This window comes from Amblyraja radiata, chromosome 13 (assembly GCF_010909765.2).
Source record: "Amblyraja radiata isolate CabotCenter1 chromosome 13, sAmbRad1.1.pri, whole genome shotgun sequence".
Taxonomy (NCBI): domain Eukaryota; kingdom Metazoa; phylum Chordata; class Chondrichthyes; order Rajiformes; family Rajidae; genus Amblyraja; species Amblyraja radiata.
In genome coordinates, this window is record NC_045968.1 from 5,533,851 (window position 1) to 5,553,058 (window position 19,208).

The window sequence follows — 19,208 nt, forward strand, 5'->3', positions numbered from 1 at the left end:
GTATAATATCCGTGAGCAGGGCTTAAAGGGGCCTATTCATCAACAGGTGCGGCACCATTTCTACCCCCACAAGATAGACACAAAAGGCTGGAGTAACTCGGCGGGTCGGGCAGCCTCCGTGGAGAAAAGTGATAGGTAACGTTTCGGGTCGAGATCCTTCTTCAGACTCTCTGGGTTAAAACGTGGGCGTGCAGACCAGGAGGAATCGCAGAGGAGGGGGGCAGCGAGAGAGGATGTTGTAGAACTCTGGTCGGAGAGAAGAGGAGAACTTCTTCAAAAAGTAGGCATCAAAGATCCTATAGCGAGCTATAGGATATTTGGTAGGCATTTCGCCATTATCCATCATCCCCTCTGAACCTAACACAGATTTATTCATTTGATTTATCGCTGCAAAAATCGGAATTAATATTTGTATAAATCGCAGCTGTGTTGTTCAAGATTGTGAATGTGATTAGGGTAGAAATGCTGTCAAGAGATATCAATATATGTGGGGTGAAGGAACAAAGTAACGTTACATCTGTAATACTTCCTTCATGGGAACTCTGAACACCATAACTTTTCAATTTTCTTCACGGACGTGTCTTCCACAACTTTTCTCCCAACTTTCTCATTACATTTGATTTCAGATCTCCAACATTTTGACGGGCTTTCTTGAAAAACTCTGTTTTATAAATGTGATGTTTAGCTCCCCCTGTTGTTCCTTCTGAGTTCCCCTCCTTCTCTCCCAAGTTAAAGCACGCCACGTTTTTCAACTCAAGCCAGTTAGTTCCCCTGATCAAGAAAGATTTAACAAAACAACTCCAGCAAAACAACCTCGTCCGCTGAGCACATAACTGTAAAAGATTTCACAATCCCCTCCAATAAAAGTTGTTCCCTTTATATCATCTGGAAGACGCGACCGAGGTAAGATTCGGTTGGAAAGCGTGCAGCACTTTAGCGGAAAAAAATCTTAAACTTGCAAGTTTTGGTTGAACGAATAAGCGTAATTGCATGCGAAGGAAGCGTGGTAACTCGTTCAATGAAAGGAAGTGGAAGTTGGGCGGACTGCGCTCAACCTACCCCTTGAGTAAATCAAAATGTAATATAACGAGTGGCGCTCGCTGTGTTTCAGATCCGTGAAAGTGCCGAGGTAACTGCGAGGAGCTGCGGGGAATAGTTAAACCAATATGAAGATCGAATTTGCTCCCATGAATGTCCCTTTTAAGAGAAGGATGCAAACGTTTGTGGTGCTAAAGTGGATCTTCACCTTTTTGTTCTTGGGTAATTTCTGCTCATTGTAATGTTGGAATGATCTATGACAAAAATGTGCTTTTTTTTTAAAAGTCAGAAAAAAACAAAGACCTTGTTTATGTATACTGTCTCTCGTTATCTTCAGGGCATTCCCTCCAAACGCCTACTCTTCACATAGCTTTATAATGCGGGTTTACGGTTTACCTACTTGTACAAGATCTCCAGGAGAACAAGTGAAGTGAACGCATGCCATATGGGATGGTTTTAATACACAATGTTTCACAACCTATTCCGTGCTGACTTTTTCTTTAAGTTAACAAAAATCTGGGAGGCGGATATCCAGTTCCAAATATATTAATTTCTGATCATCTCAAAGAGTACGATTTTAGATACAGTTCTTGACGATAGAAAAATATTCAAAGTCCAACATGTGGACAACAGTTGAACGTGGGATTGTTTACACCCAGCCACTTATTTCAAATTTCAAAAGGAGTCCTCAATATTTTCATGAAATGGTCACTATCTTTAAGAAGAACTTTTTGTAGAAAAGTATCCCCGCTGTACAAATGATACAGTGTTCTGGAGAATATATTTAAAGGAGTAACTACAGCAAAACGTCAGGAGTCAAGGAAGGTCTTATAAGGAATATAGCAATAAAAGGCAGAGGTTAATGAAGGAAATTCCGCAGTGTCGGCTCAACATGTGAGGTGAATGAAATGAGGAATGTAGAGGAGAGTTTTTGAGGATTCCATGGTTGGAGGAGAGCAGAAGAATGAATTTGAACAAAAGGGTTAAATATTTGATTCAAGTGGTGTTGCTGGCAGAGCTGCTGCCTAGCATCACCAGAGACCTGGTTCAATCTTGGTCTCGGGTGCTGTCTGTATGGAGTTTGCACATTCTCCCCATGACCGCGTGGATGCTCTGATTTCCTCCCATATCCCAAAGATGTGTGGGTTTGTAGGTTAATTGGCCTCTGTTAAAAAAAAATTGCCTCTAGTGTGTCGGAAGTGGATGCAAACGTGCGAAAACCTAAATAATAAACTAGTGGGAAAGGGTGATCAATGGCTGGCATAGTCTCAGTGGGCTGAAGGGCCTGTATTCGCCTTGCATCTTTCAATCAATTCAATCAAGTGGGGTTGGTTGATTGCGATTTCCAATATTGTAGGCGCATTTTTGTATGAACTTAGGTTTTTAAGGAAGACTTACTTTTGCACAGCACTTTACAGCTAATTAAGTAAGCTCTTTATGAAGAGCAGTTGCCAATGTAAGGCAATTCACACACAGCAAACTTACACTAACAGCAGCGTGATAATGATGAGATCATTTTTTGGGGCAATATTAGTGGAAGTAAAAATACAGTTTGGAAGGTCAAGGAAACACACACTTTATTCATGTGACACCAGAATTTGTATGTCCATTCGAAATGATGGGTAGGGCCTTGAATTAATGAGTAATTTGGAGGAAGGCATCTTCAACAATGCAATACTCTCCGAAAAGCTGTGCTACAGACAGCTCATATTTTTGTGCCCAAGCGTTTGGAGTGGAACTTGAAACCACAGCCTTGTGAACTAACAATCTTGTGACTGTGAGTCAGTCTTGTGACTTAGAGGCACAACCAGTTGTGCCAGGACTCCCACATGCAGGATAACCTGGAATCTTGGTCTTGTTTGTTCTGGTGATAACAAAAACATGTGGATTTTATACATGAGCTAAAAACAAAATGGAGGCAGTTGATATTCTGGAGTTTGAGGTAGATGGAGAAGAGGTGACGTTAAAAGCTCGGCTTATAGTCTTTAGATTTTAACGATACAGCATGCAAACAGGCCCTTCGGCCCACCGAGCCCATGCCAATCAGCAATCACCCCATACACTAGCACTATCCTACACACTAGGGACAATTTACAATTTACAGAAGCCAATTAACCTACAAACCTGCACGTGTTTGAAGTGTGGGAGGAAGCCGGAGCTACGGGAGGAAGCCCACGCAGCCACAAGGAGAACGTGCAAACTCCATACAGGCAGGATCAAACCTGGGATTCTGGTGCTGTAAGGCAGAAACTCTTCCACTACCAGAAACTCTACCACTGCACCACCTAATAGAACTTGCCTATAAGCAGGTTATGAAGAGGCTGCTTTTATCTGAGAAAGGGGAATTGAATTATTAATTAGGGTACAGAAGTCCAAGATGGTGCTTTTAGTTTTCCCAATGTTTGGCTGGTGGAAATTACTGCTCACCCAGACTCCATGATGGGAAAATAGACTGAGAGCATGTGCAGTGGAGAGTTAGATGAAGTGAACAGAATATGGATTCAAACAGATGCTTCATTTCTCTCACTGCGGGGTAAGCATGTTGAATAAGAACTGAAAGAAAGTAAGAATAGCTATTCAGGTTAACACAGGTGATTATGGAGGACCTGTGAAGGAAATATTCGTATGTCCATTTGGATAAGTAAGAGGGGACCAAATAAAGGTAGCACCACTGGACACAGGAAAGGTTTTGGAGAAAAAGATGCAGTGGATCATATTAAATCTGTTGATTTTAATAAGCATATCTGAAGGTGCAGAAATTTGAAATTGCACACCTCCAGATTCAGGGACAATTTCTTCCCAGCTGTTATCAGGCAACTGAACCATTCTCTCACCAGCTAGGGTGTGCTCATAACCCATCTATCTCATTGGAGATCTTTAAACTATCTTTAATCAGACTTCATCTTGCGCTAAATGTTGTACCCTTTATCCTTTATCTGTACACTGTGGACGCTTTGATTGTAATCATGTATGATCTACTTTGACTGGAGAGCATGCAACAAAAGGCTTTTCAATGTACACCGGACAATTATAAACTAAACTAAATTATACTAAACTAAAAAGGGGAGCCATTTGCAACTCCAGGTAGCATGAGGATCAGGAGACAGTGATGTTTTGCCAACTTTTAAGTAGATTGTAGCCAAATAAAAAAAAGAGTATACTCTGCAAACATTGTGAGCCTTAAATGATGTGTTGGGCACAGTTAGAATAAGCCAGGAAATTGTGGGTAAGAATGAGGAAATATGAAACATTGAGCAATAAGAAAGAATGTGGCAGATGTGGCTCAATTTTATTAACACATAAAGCTTCTGGCACAATATTTGTTAAAGAATGTACAATGTTTTATATGAATTTAGCAATATCCATTTTATTTTTTAAATCCCAGCATGGTAAAGATTTTTTAACATTTGTATTTATTATACCTTCTTCTTAAAGATTGTCATGTTTAAACTTACTGGTGTAATCAATTTGAAGTTGATTTGATCTCTCCTTAATTTCACATTCAAGATAAAGAAACTTGCAGTTCCACTCATTAAATTTTAACTAACAAGTATTTACTCATCTATTAATGAGTCTAATTAATGGAGCCTTTGGCTCACCGAGTCCGCGCCGACTAGTGATCCCTGCACACTAACAGTAACCTACACACACTAGGGACAATTTACAATTTTACCAAGCCTATTAGCCTGTAAACATGTACGTCTTTGGAGTGTGAAAGAAACCAATGATCCTGGAGAAAACCCACTCACGGAGAGAATATACAAACTCCATACAGACAGCACCCATAGTCAGGATCAAACCTGGGTCTCTGGCGCTGTAAGGCAGCAACTCTCCCGCTGTGCCACCATTCAGTCCTTGAACTTATTTGGCATCTTCAGGGTCCACATGAAATCAATGCAATAATTTACTGTTTATTTTAATGAAATAATCTTGCATGGAGCTAAAGTATAATAGTAAAAACTTGAACACAGTTGGAATTACATTTTAAATGAAAATACGAGACATCACAGGCAGATAATACAAAGACAAATCAAGGCGGGGTGCAGACATTGCCGGATGGTACCAAAAGGAGACAAAAAGGCATGGTTGGCAGAGGTGTTGCTGCACAACTCCAGTGACCTTTCAGTCCTGATTATCAGTACACTCTGTGTAGTCAAAATTTACAAGCATCAATAGAGAATAGCTTGGCTAAATTATGAAGAAGACTCTTGAGCTCTTGTACAAATCTATTTCTACCAGCAATGCCTCAGATAAATGTATAGAAAGGATGCCCATTAAATGAGAACTGACCTGTGTATATGGCTACTTATTGTACTTTAAGTCCACTTTGCTTGAAGATGATGCTTGGTCATAATTCCTAGTGTGCAATGGCAATATATCAAAAAGCATACTTCACTTGGCCTCCTCTCTCTTATTTTCCATAGTATTTTCTGTGCCAATAATTTCTGTGGTAAAATAGAGTAGCAGATATTTTTCTGGATATTTACTCTGAAGCAAAGGATTCATTAGGCAAATTAAATATAGTATAGTAGAAGACTATTAACTGGATGAAAATGGACTTTTGAAACAAGAAGGAAATTGCTGCACTTCACACAATACATTGCAACAGTATTCATTTCATAATACTGTCCTTTTGCTCCGAGAAAATAACTTGAAATATCCTATTGAAGACCCAATAAAATATATTAAAATGTTATTGTGGACGCAAATCAGTGGTCAAAATTTGAATATATTACAGTTGATGTCCAAAGTCGATTACAGCTGTCTAATTTTCAAGGTTTCCTGGATAAACAACAATTAAACTTAAATAATCTGAGGCTCCGACTATGTAATGTCAAATTATATGTTGTTAAAAGGTCTCTGGTTTATTTTAACAGTACGACACATGCACATTCAGCAATTCATGGTACTACAACAAATCTGTCCTCCTAATTCAAATTTCAGGAGGAGATTACAAGAATTGCCAATCTCCACCACGGATGTTCAAATCTATCATTTCAAACTTGGATGTCATATGATAAAAAAATAGAAACAAATAACTGCACATGCTGATTTATACCAAAGATAAACACGAAGCACTGGAGTAACTCCGCAGATCAGGCAGCATTTCTGGAGAAAGGGTGATGTTTCGGGTCGTGACCCTTCTTTGAGGTATCCTTACGGATATTTCTGTCCTTTGCGTGCAACAAAACGCCATGATCACATTGTCCATCTTGCTGGGAAGTATTTTGAAACAAAGCAGGGATATTTGCCCCAGTTTTGTGGCTGATAAATATACTTCAAGCAACCTGTATTTCCTATACTGCCACAGTGATCACACGTTAGAAGTACTTTACTGGCTGGAAAAGACATTAGAACATCTTGAATTCATAGACAAAGAAACATAGAAAATAGGTGCAGGAGTAGGCCATTCGGCCCTTCGAGCCTGCACCGCCATTCAATATGATCATGGCTGATCATCCAACTCAGTATCCCGTACCTGCCTTCTCTCCATACCCCCTGATCCCCTGATCCCCTTAGCCACAAGGGCCACATCTAACTCCCTCTTAAATATAGCCAATGAACTGGCCTCAACTACCTTCTGTGGCAGAGAATTCCAGAGATTCACCACTCTCTGTGTGAAAAATGTTTTTCTCATCTCGGTCCTAAAAGATTTCCCCCTTATCCTTAAACTGTGACCCCTTGTTCATGAAAGGTTTTTTCATAATACCAAGTCTTCTCTTTATAACAAAGCATTGAACAGCCTTTTATTTCACTTTGAATTCCATCTAAACTCAAAATCATACTTGAATTGTATTGGTCATGTTGTGACTGAGATAGAAATGAATTACATTTGATATAATTTCTTCTCTTTACAGGTCAGTGCTGCCTTGCAGTGTTTGTGTTTCTCATCGTTGCTGGTTACTGGTACATAGCTGCAGTTTACACTGTTTGGTTGTATCTTGACTGGGAGACACCGAATCAGGGAGGGAGAAGGTCAGAATGGGTCAGAAACTGGACTATCTGGAATTACTTCCGTGACTATTTTCCAATTCACGTAAGTTATGTTCTTTTGAGTTAACTGGTCAGTGAATGCTGGAGTAAGATATTTGAAAGGTGCAGGAGGGCTTTGGAAAGCCACCTCTTTCCTGTGTAGATCCTACCGACCAACAATTCTCATTGCAGCTCGGGAAATGAGATCCCTGCCCAAAGCAGATAGGAACCTCCAAAATGTCTGAATATCACATTGCATCAAAGAAGTCTCTCATGCGTTTTCGCTAAGGCGGTTAACTATGCTTGGCAACTGTCAAGAGAATAAATTAACTATCCCCAGATCCCTGCCCACTAAAGAAAGGGGAATTCTTCCTTTGGTGAGAGGAGGAGCATGTAACTAGGAAAGTTGAGTTCGCACCTGCCTCGAACCAAACCTGGATTGAAAAAAACCTCCTTGATTTCTTCTCTCTCTTTTATCTGCTGATAAGATTTGGCCATTCATAATTTCTGTCGCACTAAACAGCCTCCCTCGCATTTTGATATTGGCAGCTAATTGCTGGCAGGCAGTTGAGCATAGAAGTAGCAATTCCCAGGATTCATATTTAGTCCTGGAAGTGTGGTTTGGTCTCTTTCCATCTGCCTTGTCACAAATTTGCTGGGAATTAAAATGGATTCAACGCTTTTTTCCCATGCTGATATAAAGTACTAATCCTGTAAATTGCTTTCAATGCCTTGGTGGCCTTGAGAAAGACACTTGGCATGTTCACAGTTTGGCCATTCGATTTTAATACTTTGTATTTTCAATGCTAAAGAATCATAAAATGGCTTAGCCTTGTTGCCGCAGAATGTCCCATTCAGTTGGCTCTTGTCACATCACTTGTTAAAAAATTTAAATGGAAACACATTTGACCGGGGCATTTTTTATATCGGTACGTGCTGCTACGGCATACTGGTACCTCTGAAAAGTTAAACATTATTTTCACATTTTTCGAATTTTAAATGGTACAAAAGGATTATTAAAGTTTTTTTTTAATGTATTGATTAAAATAGCATGCAACAAAAGCTTTTCACTGAACTCGGTACATGTGACAATAAACTAAAACTAAACTGAAAATAAATTATGGAGTCAGTCCCTTAGGCAGCTTAAGCAGTTTATAGGTTGTAATCCGCCATAGACACCAATAGCAAGTAGCAATACATATATATAAAGAAAGCACTAGCTTTGACCTCAAGTCAATTAGGCAGTGGTCTTCATTGGATTCATGAGAGGCCCAGTGGGATGGTTTGCTGCACAGCCTATCAGAGTCATTTGTTTGAATATCTCACCATGAGAACTCTCAAACAAACACCAATATGTCACTTGGCCGTTGGTGAGAAAAGCCCACTCCATCTTTCCTTCATACACAGCCAAAGTATCAATCCTACCGCAAGTTGCCCACAAGATGGCTGTGGAGCAGATGAGAAAGTTGCCACTTTCTTGTGGGCTGTGTGTTTGACATGAAGAAGGGATGCAGTCATCATACAGCACAGAAACAGGCCCTTTGGCCCAACTTGCCCTTGACGACATAGATGTCCCATCTACGCTAGTCCCACCTGCCCGCATTTGGCCATATCCCTCTAAACCCTTCTTATCCATATACCTGTCCAAATATCTTTCAAATGTTATTATAGTACCTGCCACAACTACCTCAATTGACAGCTTGTTCCGTAGACCGACCAATGCCTGTGTGAAAAAATTGCCCCTCAGGTTCCTATTAAGTCTTTCCCCTCTCACCTTAAACCTATGTCTTCTGGTTCTTGATTCCCCCACTCTGGGTAAAATATTCACCCTATGTATTCCCCCTGTGATCTAATATACCTCTTTAAGATCACCCCTCAGTCTCCTGTGCTCCAAGGAACAACGCCTAAATTCTTTGGTCTAAGGTCTTTGTTTATATTCATTCCTAGCAGTTGTGTAACCCAGAATGAATGTAGGAAATAATATATTCCAATTGTACTTACTGTATACTGTATATATGTGGTGTAGGAGATCTGTTTCACATTATGATTATGTTAGATGTCAACAGTTGGCTGATAGCAGATAGACTGGTACACCAACAATTATGTTACTAATAATCTGGCACAAAAATATCTTCAAAAAAAAGAAAAAAATTAGAACCGCAATTGCAATCACGTTTCTTAACTAGGTATAATATTCATAACTTGAAGAAATTAGTTTCATATATCATAAAGAACTCATAAGAAAATTAGTTCTTAGCACAATGGAAGAGGGAATTAGGTGCAACACTAGCAAGTTTGCGGATGACACAAAGCTGGGTGGCAGTGTGAACTGTGAAGAGGATGTTAGGAGGTTGCAGGGTGACCTGGACAGGTTTGAGTGAGTGGGCAGATGCGTGGCAGATGCAGTATAATATAGATAAATGTGAGGTTATCCACTTTGGCGGCAAAAACAAGAGGGCAGATTATTATCTCAATGGGATTAGGTTAGGTAAGGGGGAGGTGCAGCGAGACCTGGGTGTCCTTGTACATCAGTCACTGAAAGTTGGCGTGCAGGTACAGCAGGCAGTGAAGAAAGCTAATGGAATGTTGGCCTTCATAACAAGAGAATTTCAGTAGAGGAGTAAAGAGGTTCTTCTGCAGTTGTATAGGGCTCTGGTAAGACCACATCTGGAGTATTGTGTACTGTTTTGGTCTCCTAATTTGAGGAAGGACATCCTTGTGATTGAGACAGTGCAGTGTAGGTTCACGAGATTGATCCCTGGGATGGCGGGACTGTCATATGAGGAACGATTGAAAAGACTAGGCTTGTATTCACTGGAGTTTAGAAGGATGAGGGGGAATCTTATAGAAACATATAAAATTATAAAAGGACTGGACAAGCTAGATGCAGGAAACATGTTCCCAATGTTGGGCGAGTCCAGAACCAGGGGCCACAGTCTTAGAATAAGGGGGAGGCCATTTAAGACTGAGGTGAGAAAAAATGTTTTCACCCAGAGAGTTCTGAATTTATGGAATTCCCTGCCACAGAGGGCAGTGGAGGCCAAATCACTGGATGGATTTAAGAGAGAGTTAGATAGAGCTCTAGGGGCGAGTGGAGTCAAGGGATATGGGGAGAAGGCAGGCACGGGTTATTGATTTGGAACAATCAGCCATGATCACAATGAATAGCGGTGCTAGCTCGAAGGGCCGAATGGCCTTTCTCCTGCACCTATTTTCTAGGTTTCTACGTTTCTATGTTAATCCAGACATTGAATTGTTCAGCCGTATTTTCCATTTATTTTACACGTGACCTGAATAAAGAAACTTTGTTTCCAAGTCAGGTTGTTACTGATATTAAAATATTTAATTAACACTTGAGGGAGATTCTCTTATTGCAGAAAATTAACTAATTGAACATTTTCATTTATTACACTTCACGTGTCACTAGGTTGTGAGTGATATATGTAATATATAATAGCCATCAAAAATATTATATTTTTGAAATTAAATAGTGGTTTTAATCTCCAAACTAAACTAAACTAACATTAAACACTATGCCATAATAGTCCGTTTGGTCAGGATCACTTGCCACTAAAGAGATTATGTTGTGCCAGACTAAACAAAATGAGGCATGCAGATTAAAACCTCACCAGAAAGATAAATCAACAGGGATGTACCATTTCTCTGGAGTACACAGACTATCAATGTTTGGAGAACTGACCTGAGATATGACCATTAGATCATAAGACAGAGCAGCGGAATTAGGCCATTTGGTCCATTGAGTCTACCTACTCCACCATTTGATCATGGCTGACCATTTGCTAATTTTATGTTTCTTTCAAACAATCCCTTATATATTTTCCTGATGAAAGCTTTGTGTTTTGTGAATTATTTAATGGTGGATTTTCATGTTCTGAAACATTAACGACTATGTTGTTGAAGTAGTCTCGCATTATAGTGTCAATTAATAGGACATTCTGATTTCACTTCATTATCAGCTTAAGAAAACAACAGCTTTGGATCCAAAGTTCAACTATCTGTTTGGATTTCATCCTCATGGGGTGCTTGTAGCTGGAGCGTTTGGAAACTTTTGCACTGAATCTACGAACTTTCGAAAATTGTTTCCAGATTTGACACCATACCTGTGTGTGTTGCCTTACTGGTTCAAGGTCCCCTTTTATAGGGATTACGTCATGTGTGGAGGTAATGGTTTGTGGTTTCAAGTCTCATTCAAATACAGAACATTTTAATAATTAAAACAATCCTTAGCCTGATTTGTGTTTTTATGCCTGTGATCTATAAAAAATGAGTGAATAATTGCTTTATTCATACATTATGGAGACGCAATCTGAAAGGGCATCGAACGCATAATTCAGTCACTACATACTGCAGATAATTATGAATAATACACCTTACGGAACAGCTGGATGGATTAAAGGGAGGGAAGGTTTATTTATGTTTAGTTATGGATATTTAGTCAGAGATCAGCATTAAATATTTGATTAGATGATTTACTTGCATTGAGGTTTCTAATTAGCACCATTTGAAACAAGACGTACAGTTATAGAACATGGAAAAAGCCCCTTTGGCCGAATTTGTCCGTTTTGACTGTTGGCATTTTGTGCTAGTCCCAATTGCATGCATTTAGCACATACCGCTGCAAATGGTTCCTATCCCTCTATCTGTTCAAATGTCTTTTGAAAGCCTTAATTATATCCACTATTATAGCTTTCTCTGGCAGCTCATACCAGATATAGACTCTGATTGCAAAAGTTACCTGAGGTCCCTCTTATATCTCTCCCATCTCACCGAAAGCTTATGCAGTCTAGTTTTAGAATCCACTACCCTGGGGGAAATAGATCACCCCTCAGCCTTCTACACTCCAAAGAAAAAAGTCCCAGTCTATCTTAAATTTGAAACGGCAGGATTGATGTTCTTGACAGGAATAATATTTTGGAATAATTTGAAAGCAACATGACTGGTGATTGTTGTGGTGAGTTTTGTGGAGGAGTGGAAAGGGGAGTGAGCTTTAAAGGTCTATAAAAGCAAAACCTGACCCTACCTAGGTTCCAAGGACCACATTTAATAAAACGTTAATTCCAGGATGGCGGGACTGTCATATGCTGAGAGAATGGAGCAGCTGGGCTTGTACACTCTGGAGTTTAGAAGGATGAGAGGGATCTTATTGAAACATGTAAGATTATTAAGGGATTGGACAGACTAGAGGCGGGAAACATGTTCCGATGTTGGGGGAGTCCAGAACCAGGGGCCACAGTTTAAGAATAGGGGTAAGCCATTTAGAACGGAGATGAGGAAACACTTTTTCAGTTGTGAGTCTGTGGAATTCTCTGCCTCAGAGGACAGTGGAGGCCGGTTCTCTGGATACTTTCAAGAGAGAGCTAGATAGGGCTCTTAAAGATAGCGGAGTCAGGAGATATGGGGAGAAGGCAGGAACGGGGTACTGATTGGGGATGATCAGTCATGATCACATTGATTGACGGTGCTGGCTCAAAGGGCCAAATGGCCTCCTCCTGCACCTAATGTCTATTGTCTATAAAACGTCTTGGATGTCCATTTCTAACTAACTGTTCTGAGACGAGTACCTAAATTAAATAATTTCCAAAAGCTTAGCTATGTAATTTTGTCTTAAGGCCTGCAAGTTCTGTTTCCCAGGTCTTGGAAAACCCAGTGGCCCAGTGGGAGGTGAGAAAGGTTAATGCCACTGATAATCGTCCTGAAGAAAAAATATAGTTTTTCCTGCTTCTAAATAAAGCTGTTTTCCTGTTCTTCCCTTGACTTTTCTGGCTAATCTCCCGCATGCTCCCAACTTTTCCATGATTCAGCCATGACATCTCCCCCAATTCACCCATGATGTATCTCCCTTGACTCAACCCTACCCATAAAGTGAAAACGCAATACAATCGCACATAAGCTCCAGTGTATAATGGGTGCTTGATGTTTTGAGCTGACTTGGAGGTCTGAAGGGCCCATTTCTGTGCTGTACAACTTGATTTATGTCAATAACTTAATCAAATGTATTCTATGTAATTGAACAAGCAGCCAAAGATTCTATTTACAATCACTTGTAATCCGACACAATTTCCATAGAGATTTCACCTTTTATTCTCCCTCAATAAACAGCAAGCGTGTTTTCTGCCTGATTTTAGGTTTGGTCTCCTCTGTGAAGAGTAGCATTTCACACATTCTAAGCAGGGAGGAAGGTGGTAATGTGGCTGTCATTGTAATTGGCGGTGCTGAGGAATCGCTGGATGCTAGACCTGGAGCGCTAACTTTGAGAGCCTTGAACAGGAAAGGATTTATTAAATTGGCTGCAAAATGTGGGTATGTATGCAGACTACCTGAATGGAAAAACATTGCAGCTGCAGGAGTGTCATTATTCATTAAGATGATCGTTAACATTTTGTGAGTAATTTTTTCCCCATCTGTTGAAAAGGTGTTGAATATTATTCATATTTTGTTTTGATATCTTGGTCGTCCTTCTGTTTGTGCCCAATCAGCGATTCTTTAAGTAGTGGCCAACAAAGACAGTCACAAAAAGCTGGAGTAACTCAGCGGGTCAGGCAGCATCTTTGGAGAAAAGAAAAGGTGACGTTTCGGGTCAAGTCCCTTCTTCTTAATATGAAAGGTCACCTATTCCTTTTCTCCAGAGATGCTGCCTGACCCGCTGAGTTACTCCAGCGTTTTGGGTTTAAACCAACTTATGCAGTTCCTTCCTACACACAAAGCCAGCAAAGAGTCTGTGAGAAATGATCGTAAAACACTCCTAGTTCTAATCTCTGAAGCCAGGAAAGAAAAGTTCTTCATATTTATTCGGTCAAACCCTTTCAGAACATTTGTTTTATATAAGGCTACACCTAATTCTCCAAATTACAAAATAATATGTTGTGTTTTGGAGAATTGTTTCCCAGGTTTGTGCAAATGCATACCCTGGCAAATTAGTATTTCTCAAGCCCATTGAGTTCCCTTCTAAAGCCATAAAAACTAACTGTATCCACCACCTACAAATGCAGTGATTTCCAAAACCTGACTACCCCACCAGGAGTAAAATAGATTTTGTTCATATCTCTGTCCTTGGTCCATTTATTAATGGGAACATATTTCCTCTATTTACAACTTAACTAAATTACTATCCAATCGTCAAGAGTTTTATTGTCATGTGGCCCAGATAGAACAATGCAACTCTTATGTGCTGCAGCACAACAGAATATGTAAACATAATACACAGTAAACAATATGATAAACGAGAGAAAAAAGTTCAGTGTATATACACATACCCACAAGTACACACATACACATACATCCACATACATATATATATATATATATGCAGGCACACACACACACTCACACACACATATATATATATATACACACACACACACACATGTTCAAAAAAACAATAGTAGTGCAATAATAATAGTCTATGTAGTTCGGAACTTATTTGAGGTTGTAGTGTTTAATAGCCTAATGGCTGTAGGGAAGAAGCTGTTCTTGAATCCGGACGTTAGAGTTTTCAGGCTCCTGAACCTTCTTCCCGATGGCAGGGGTGAAATGAACGTGTGGCCTGGATGGTGTGGGTGTCTGATGATGCTGGCTGCCTTTTTGAGGTAGCGACTCCGATAAATCCCTTCGATGGTGGGGAGGTCGGAGCCAATGATGGACTGGGCAGTGTTCACAACTTTTCCGCTCCTGGGCATTCAAGTTGCCAAACCAGGCCATGATGCAATCAGTCAATGTGTTCTCTATTGTACACCTGTAGAAGTTCACAGGCATGAGACAGGAAAAATAACTGGAAAAAAATGAAAAAAGAGGAAGAGAGATGGGGGTCCGGGTGGTAGGATTCCAAGGGGCATTGCCCCCTGGTGGGGGTAAATGGGGGCAGCGCCCCCTTTATGCAGATTTTTTTTGATAATTGTACCTTGAAATGACATCGTTTTCTTGCCTGTTTACCCTTAATTTCTCCCCACTCACACTCACAGGGAACCCCTCACTGCTCACACTCAAAGGAAAGCCCTCACCTTTGCTCACTCGCAGGGCCCCCTCACCAGGGCTCACACACACTCCCTCAACTTGCTGTAAAATGCTTATTGACGCCGACAAGGCCCCGGCCATGCAGCCGCGTCACGGCCTTTCCCAGCCAAGTGCCCACTCTCCCGTTGCCATCCCCGGGGCCGCCGCTACCTGCGCTAACTGCCCTCCCGGCCACGGCATCTCGCTTCACCAGGCCCCGCCTTGTCCTGCCCCCGGACGCCTCCCTCCTCCAATCACCACTCTGTAGCCTCAATCCCGCCACCCCACTTCCGCCTCTGACGGACGCCTCCCTCCTCCAATCATCGCTCGGAATCATCATGTCCCGCCCCCACCACTGCCTGCTGACCAACGTCCTTCTCGTCCAATCGGCGCCCTCGATCATCAGCCCCACCCCCACTGTCTCGCGGAAAGCCATTTTTTGATTTATAGAGATTTCGATTTTTATTAACGAATTTCAAAATCCGCGGAAATCCACGGGTACATACCTGAGTTCAAGAGAATCTTCTCTGACATACGAAATCTCCGTAATCTTCTCAGCAAGTAGAAGCGTTAATGTGCTTCATTTATGATTGCGTCAGTGTGCTGGGTCCAGGAAAGATCTTCGGAAATTTGCATGCCCAGGAATTTGGCGCTTTTGATTCTCTCCACCATTGTCTTGATGATATAAACAGGATTGTCTGTCCTCTTCATCCTTCCTCTTCGAAAGTCCAGAATCAGTTCATTGGTTTTACTGATATTGAGAGCCAGGTTATTGTGCTGGCACCATTTGGTCAATCGATCGATCTCACTTCTATACTCTGATTCATCATCATCTGTAATTTATCCAACAACAGTGGTGTCGTCGGCGAACTTGAAGATGGAGTTCGCACTGTGTCCGGCTACACAGTCATGAGTATAGAGTGAGTACAGCAAGGGGGTGAGCACCCAGCCTTGAGGTGCTCCCTTACTGATTCTTAATGGAGAAGAAGTATTTCTGCCAATTCGATCAGACTGTGGTCTGTGGATGAGGAAGTCGAGGATCCAAATGCAGAGTGATGCGCAGAGACCCGTTCCGTGACCTTGGGAACCGCTTGGAGGGGATGATGGAATTGAACACCGATCTTGATACTCTACGGAGAACAAACCAGATTCTCTCTAATAAACTGAAATACTTCATCCCTGGAACCATTAAGGCTCAACAAGTGGGCTTATTTCTTCATTTAAATTGCAGACAGGCCAGTGTAAGTCACTAAACCCAAGAGATAATCTGATCCACGTATTTTTTAATATTATTTTATTGTATAATGCCATCAAGAGAACTAAGTTTTACCCCTGAACCTTATCTTGTGCTCTCTGTTATGTGAGGTGTATTATGCATTCTGCCTGTTAATATCTTGTACATTATTTTGCATTAGGTGAAGTTTCAATGACAGAATCAGAAATATCTGCATGCACCTTAACTGTCACCTCTCTTTAGGGCACATCTGGTTCCAGTCTTTTCCTTCGGGGAAAATGAACTGTTTAATCAGGTGAACAATCCCAAAGGGTCAACTCTTCGAACAATCCAAGAGCGATTCCAGAAGTTCATGGGATTTACACTGCCACTGTTTCATGCCCGGGGCATCTTCCAGTACAACTTTGGGCTGCTACCATTTCGGAAACCTATTTACACAATAGGTATGAGCAAATGTCAGAAAATATTACCAATAGTTGACACATATATATATTTTAATTTTAAATCAAGCAGAATTTGGTGTGAAACTGAGTTGGATGATCAGCCATGATCATATTGAATGTCGGTGCAGGCTCGAAGGGCCGAATGGCCTACTCCTGCACCTAATTTCTATGTTTCTATGAAAGGTTTTCTGTGCACCCAAGTTGCAATTTTAGTTCCCAGTTAATCAATGCACATATTTTCACATTACTCTCTTTCCCCGGGAGAGCTTGACAAACTTGGAAAAACCTTTAATAGTTATAACTGATTCTCCTTGTCCAACAAAATAAGCATTTGAGGAATGGAAATAATTGTACTCCAGCTGCCAGGAAATGATTGGGCATTTTTGTAAAAATGTGGTTAAGTGTGACAATAGACAATAGACAATAGGTGCAGGAGAAGGCCATTTGGCCCTTCGAGCCAGCACCACCATTCAATGTGATCATGGCTGATCAAATCGATTTTCGATTTTATCATTTAAAAATAAATTGGATAGTTATATGGGCGGGAAAGGAATGGAGGGTTAAGGTCTGAGTGCAGGTAGATGGGACTAGGGGAGAATAAGTGTTCGGCACGGACTAGAAGGGCCGAGATGGCCTGTTTCCGTGCTGTAATTGTTATATGGTTATATGTTTGACTTCTGTTCAATGTTTGAATTCATTGTTGGACGTAGCTGTTTTACTTCATGCAAACATTGTAATGTTACTCCATAGAAGATAATAGATGGGAAAGAATCTAAAATCAATAAGCTGCAGATTTTGGAAACCCAAAATAAAATCGCAAAAGGCTGAAAATGATTGATAGATGAGGCAGAATATGATGGAGGGCTTTAACCTGAAACGTTAAACTCGTTTCTTTCCCTTCAGATGCTACCTGACCTGCTGGCTAGTTCCAGCTTGTTCTGATTTTATTTTGTAAAAAATGTATTTGCTTTTGTTTCTGTTCGATTTTTCATTTGAAATTTGGTAACACGATAACAAGTTTACAAATGACAAGTTTAATGCCGATTGCCATTATTGATGAGCAATTCATCTAATGACAGTAAGGAAAGTTTTCTCCGTTGCAAATTGCCACCAATTTTGCGATTTGCAACCAAACATATCAGCCCAAGAAAGTATTAATTGAAAATTATATTTTAAAATTTCTTTATTGCCCTTTGTCCGTCGAATTTGACATAACTTTAGAAAGGAACCATTGATTAAAAATATATATATTTCATGCTGTTCTCTTTTAAAATAATGGAGATAGATTTTTTTTTCTGAGAATTGCTGTCTCACAGAAGGATGTGGAAAGTGACAGGACCTGAATTGTTACTTGTGATTAATGCTCGTTTTGTTTTACAGTGGGAAAGCCAATTATTGTGGAACAGAACCACACCCCTTCAAACCAAGAGATTGAAGAACTACATAATAAATACATTGCGGCATTGAATGAATTATTTGAAGAAAACAAAGCTCTGTATGGAATTCCAGAAACAGACCATTTATCTTTCAGTTGAATTTCAAGTTTGAGCACCTGAATTAACAAGCAGATCCAGGCATGCTGGATGGTTTGAGCTATTGAGTACCTTCCGTAGTTACAGACAGATCCCAATTAATTGAATCATGTTGAAGACCATTTTACACTCTCATTAGCAGTAATGCTCAATATAATTTAACAATTCTATGTTCGCCACAAAATATTAAAGCAGAAAGACTGGTATAATGTCTGCGTATGTGAGTATTTGATGAACAGCACTTTACAAGTTTTAACTAAAGGGATATTCCTTTCCAAGGTCACACTTCAGAAGCTCGCATGCATAAAATGTATTTAATGTTTGCACCATGTTATTGGCTGAAATTGAGATTAAAATGTTTCCTGCAGAATCATTTTAAGACCACATTGCCCATTGCAAAGAACTTCTGACTAGAATTAATTATGGATAGAAAATATGTATCAAAATATTGTTCAGCTGACAGTAATGCAAGAAGTTTAACTATTGCAAGAAATCCCCCTTTTTATCAAGCAAATCTTAGCCACAATACAACCATTGATGTGTCATAAAAGAATATCTCTGTCTATATCATAGTGTCTGACTGTTATCACCTCATGAAATTAAAATCCAAAGATTTGGTGTCTTTTTTAAATGAATCATATTAGTATTAAGGACACCTTTAATCATTTGTCAAATTGAAGTCGAAGTAGCTGTTTTAAAATAAACGGTGAAATAAAGGGAATTATATCATTGTAAGTATTTTCATCAAAAAATAGAAAATTTTATGCTTAAAATAAATCATGTAAAGTTACTGTTAAGTTTATGGCAGGTCTTGTTTTATTTCATTCAAAGGACATTGTTACTGTAAAATATTTAGAACATCTTTCTGTAAAATATCCAATGCTCTTTAAACGTGTAAGTTAATCTGTAACTAAAGTTAATTCCGCAAAACATGCCCAATATTCATTTTATTAAATAAACTCAAAATTATTTGAATTA

General features: G+C 40.0%; 1 protein-coding gene across 1 annotated transcript; it reads left to right on the forward strand.

Moving 5' to 3' along the window:
- The first annotated feature begins 506 nt into the window (after positions 1-506).
- On the forward strand, positions 507-19,208 carry mogat1 (monoacylglycerol O-acyltransferase 1). The gene is made up of 7 exons (XM_033031125.1): positions 507-903; positions 1,112-1,260; positions 6,897-7,075; positions 10,989-11,193; positions 13,158-13,332; positions 16,499-16,698; positions 18,079-19,208. The coding sequence occupies exons 2-7, from the start codon at positions 1,167-1,169 to the stop codon at positions 18,231-18,233; spliced, it is 1,008 nt and encodes a 335-aa protein (XP_032887016.1). The 5' UTR covers positions 507-903; positions 1,112-1,166; the 3' UTR covers positions 18,234-19,208.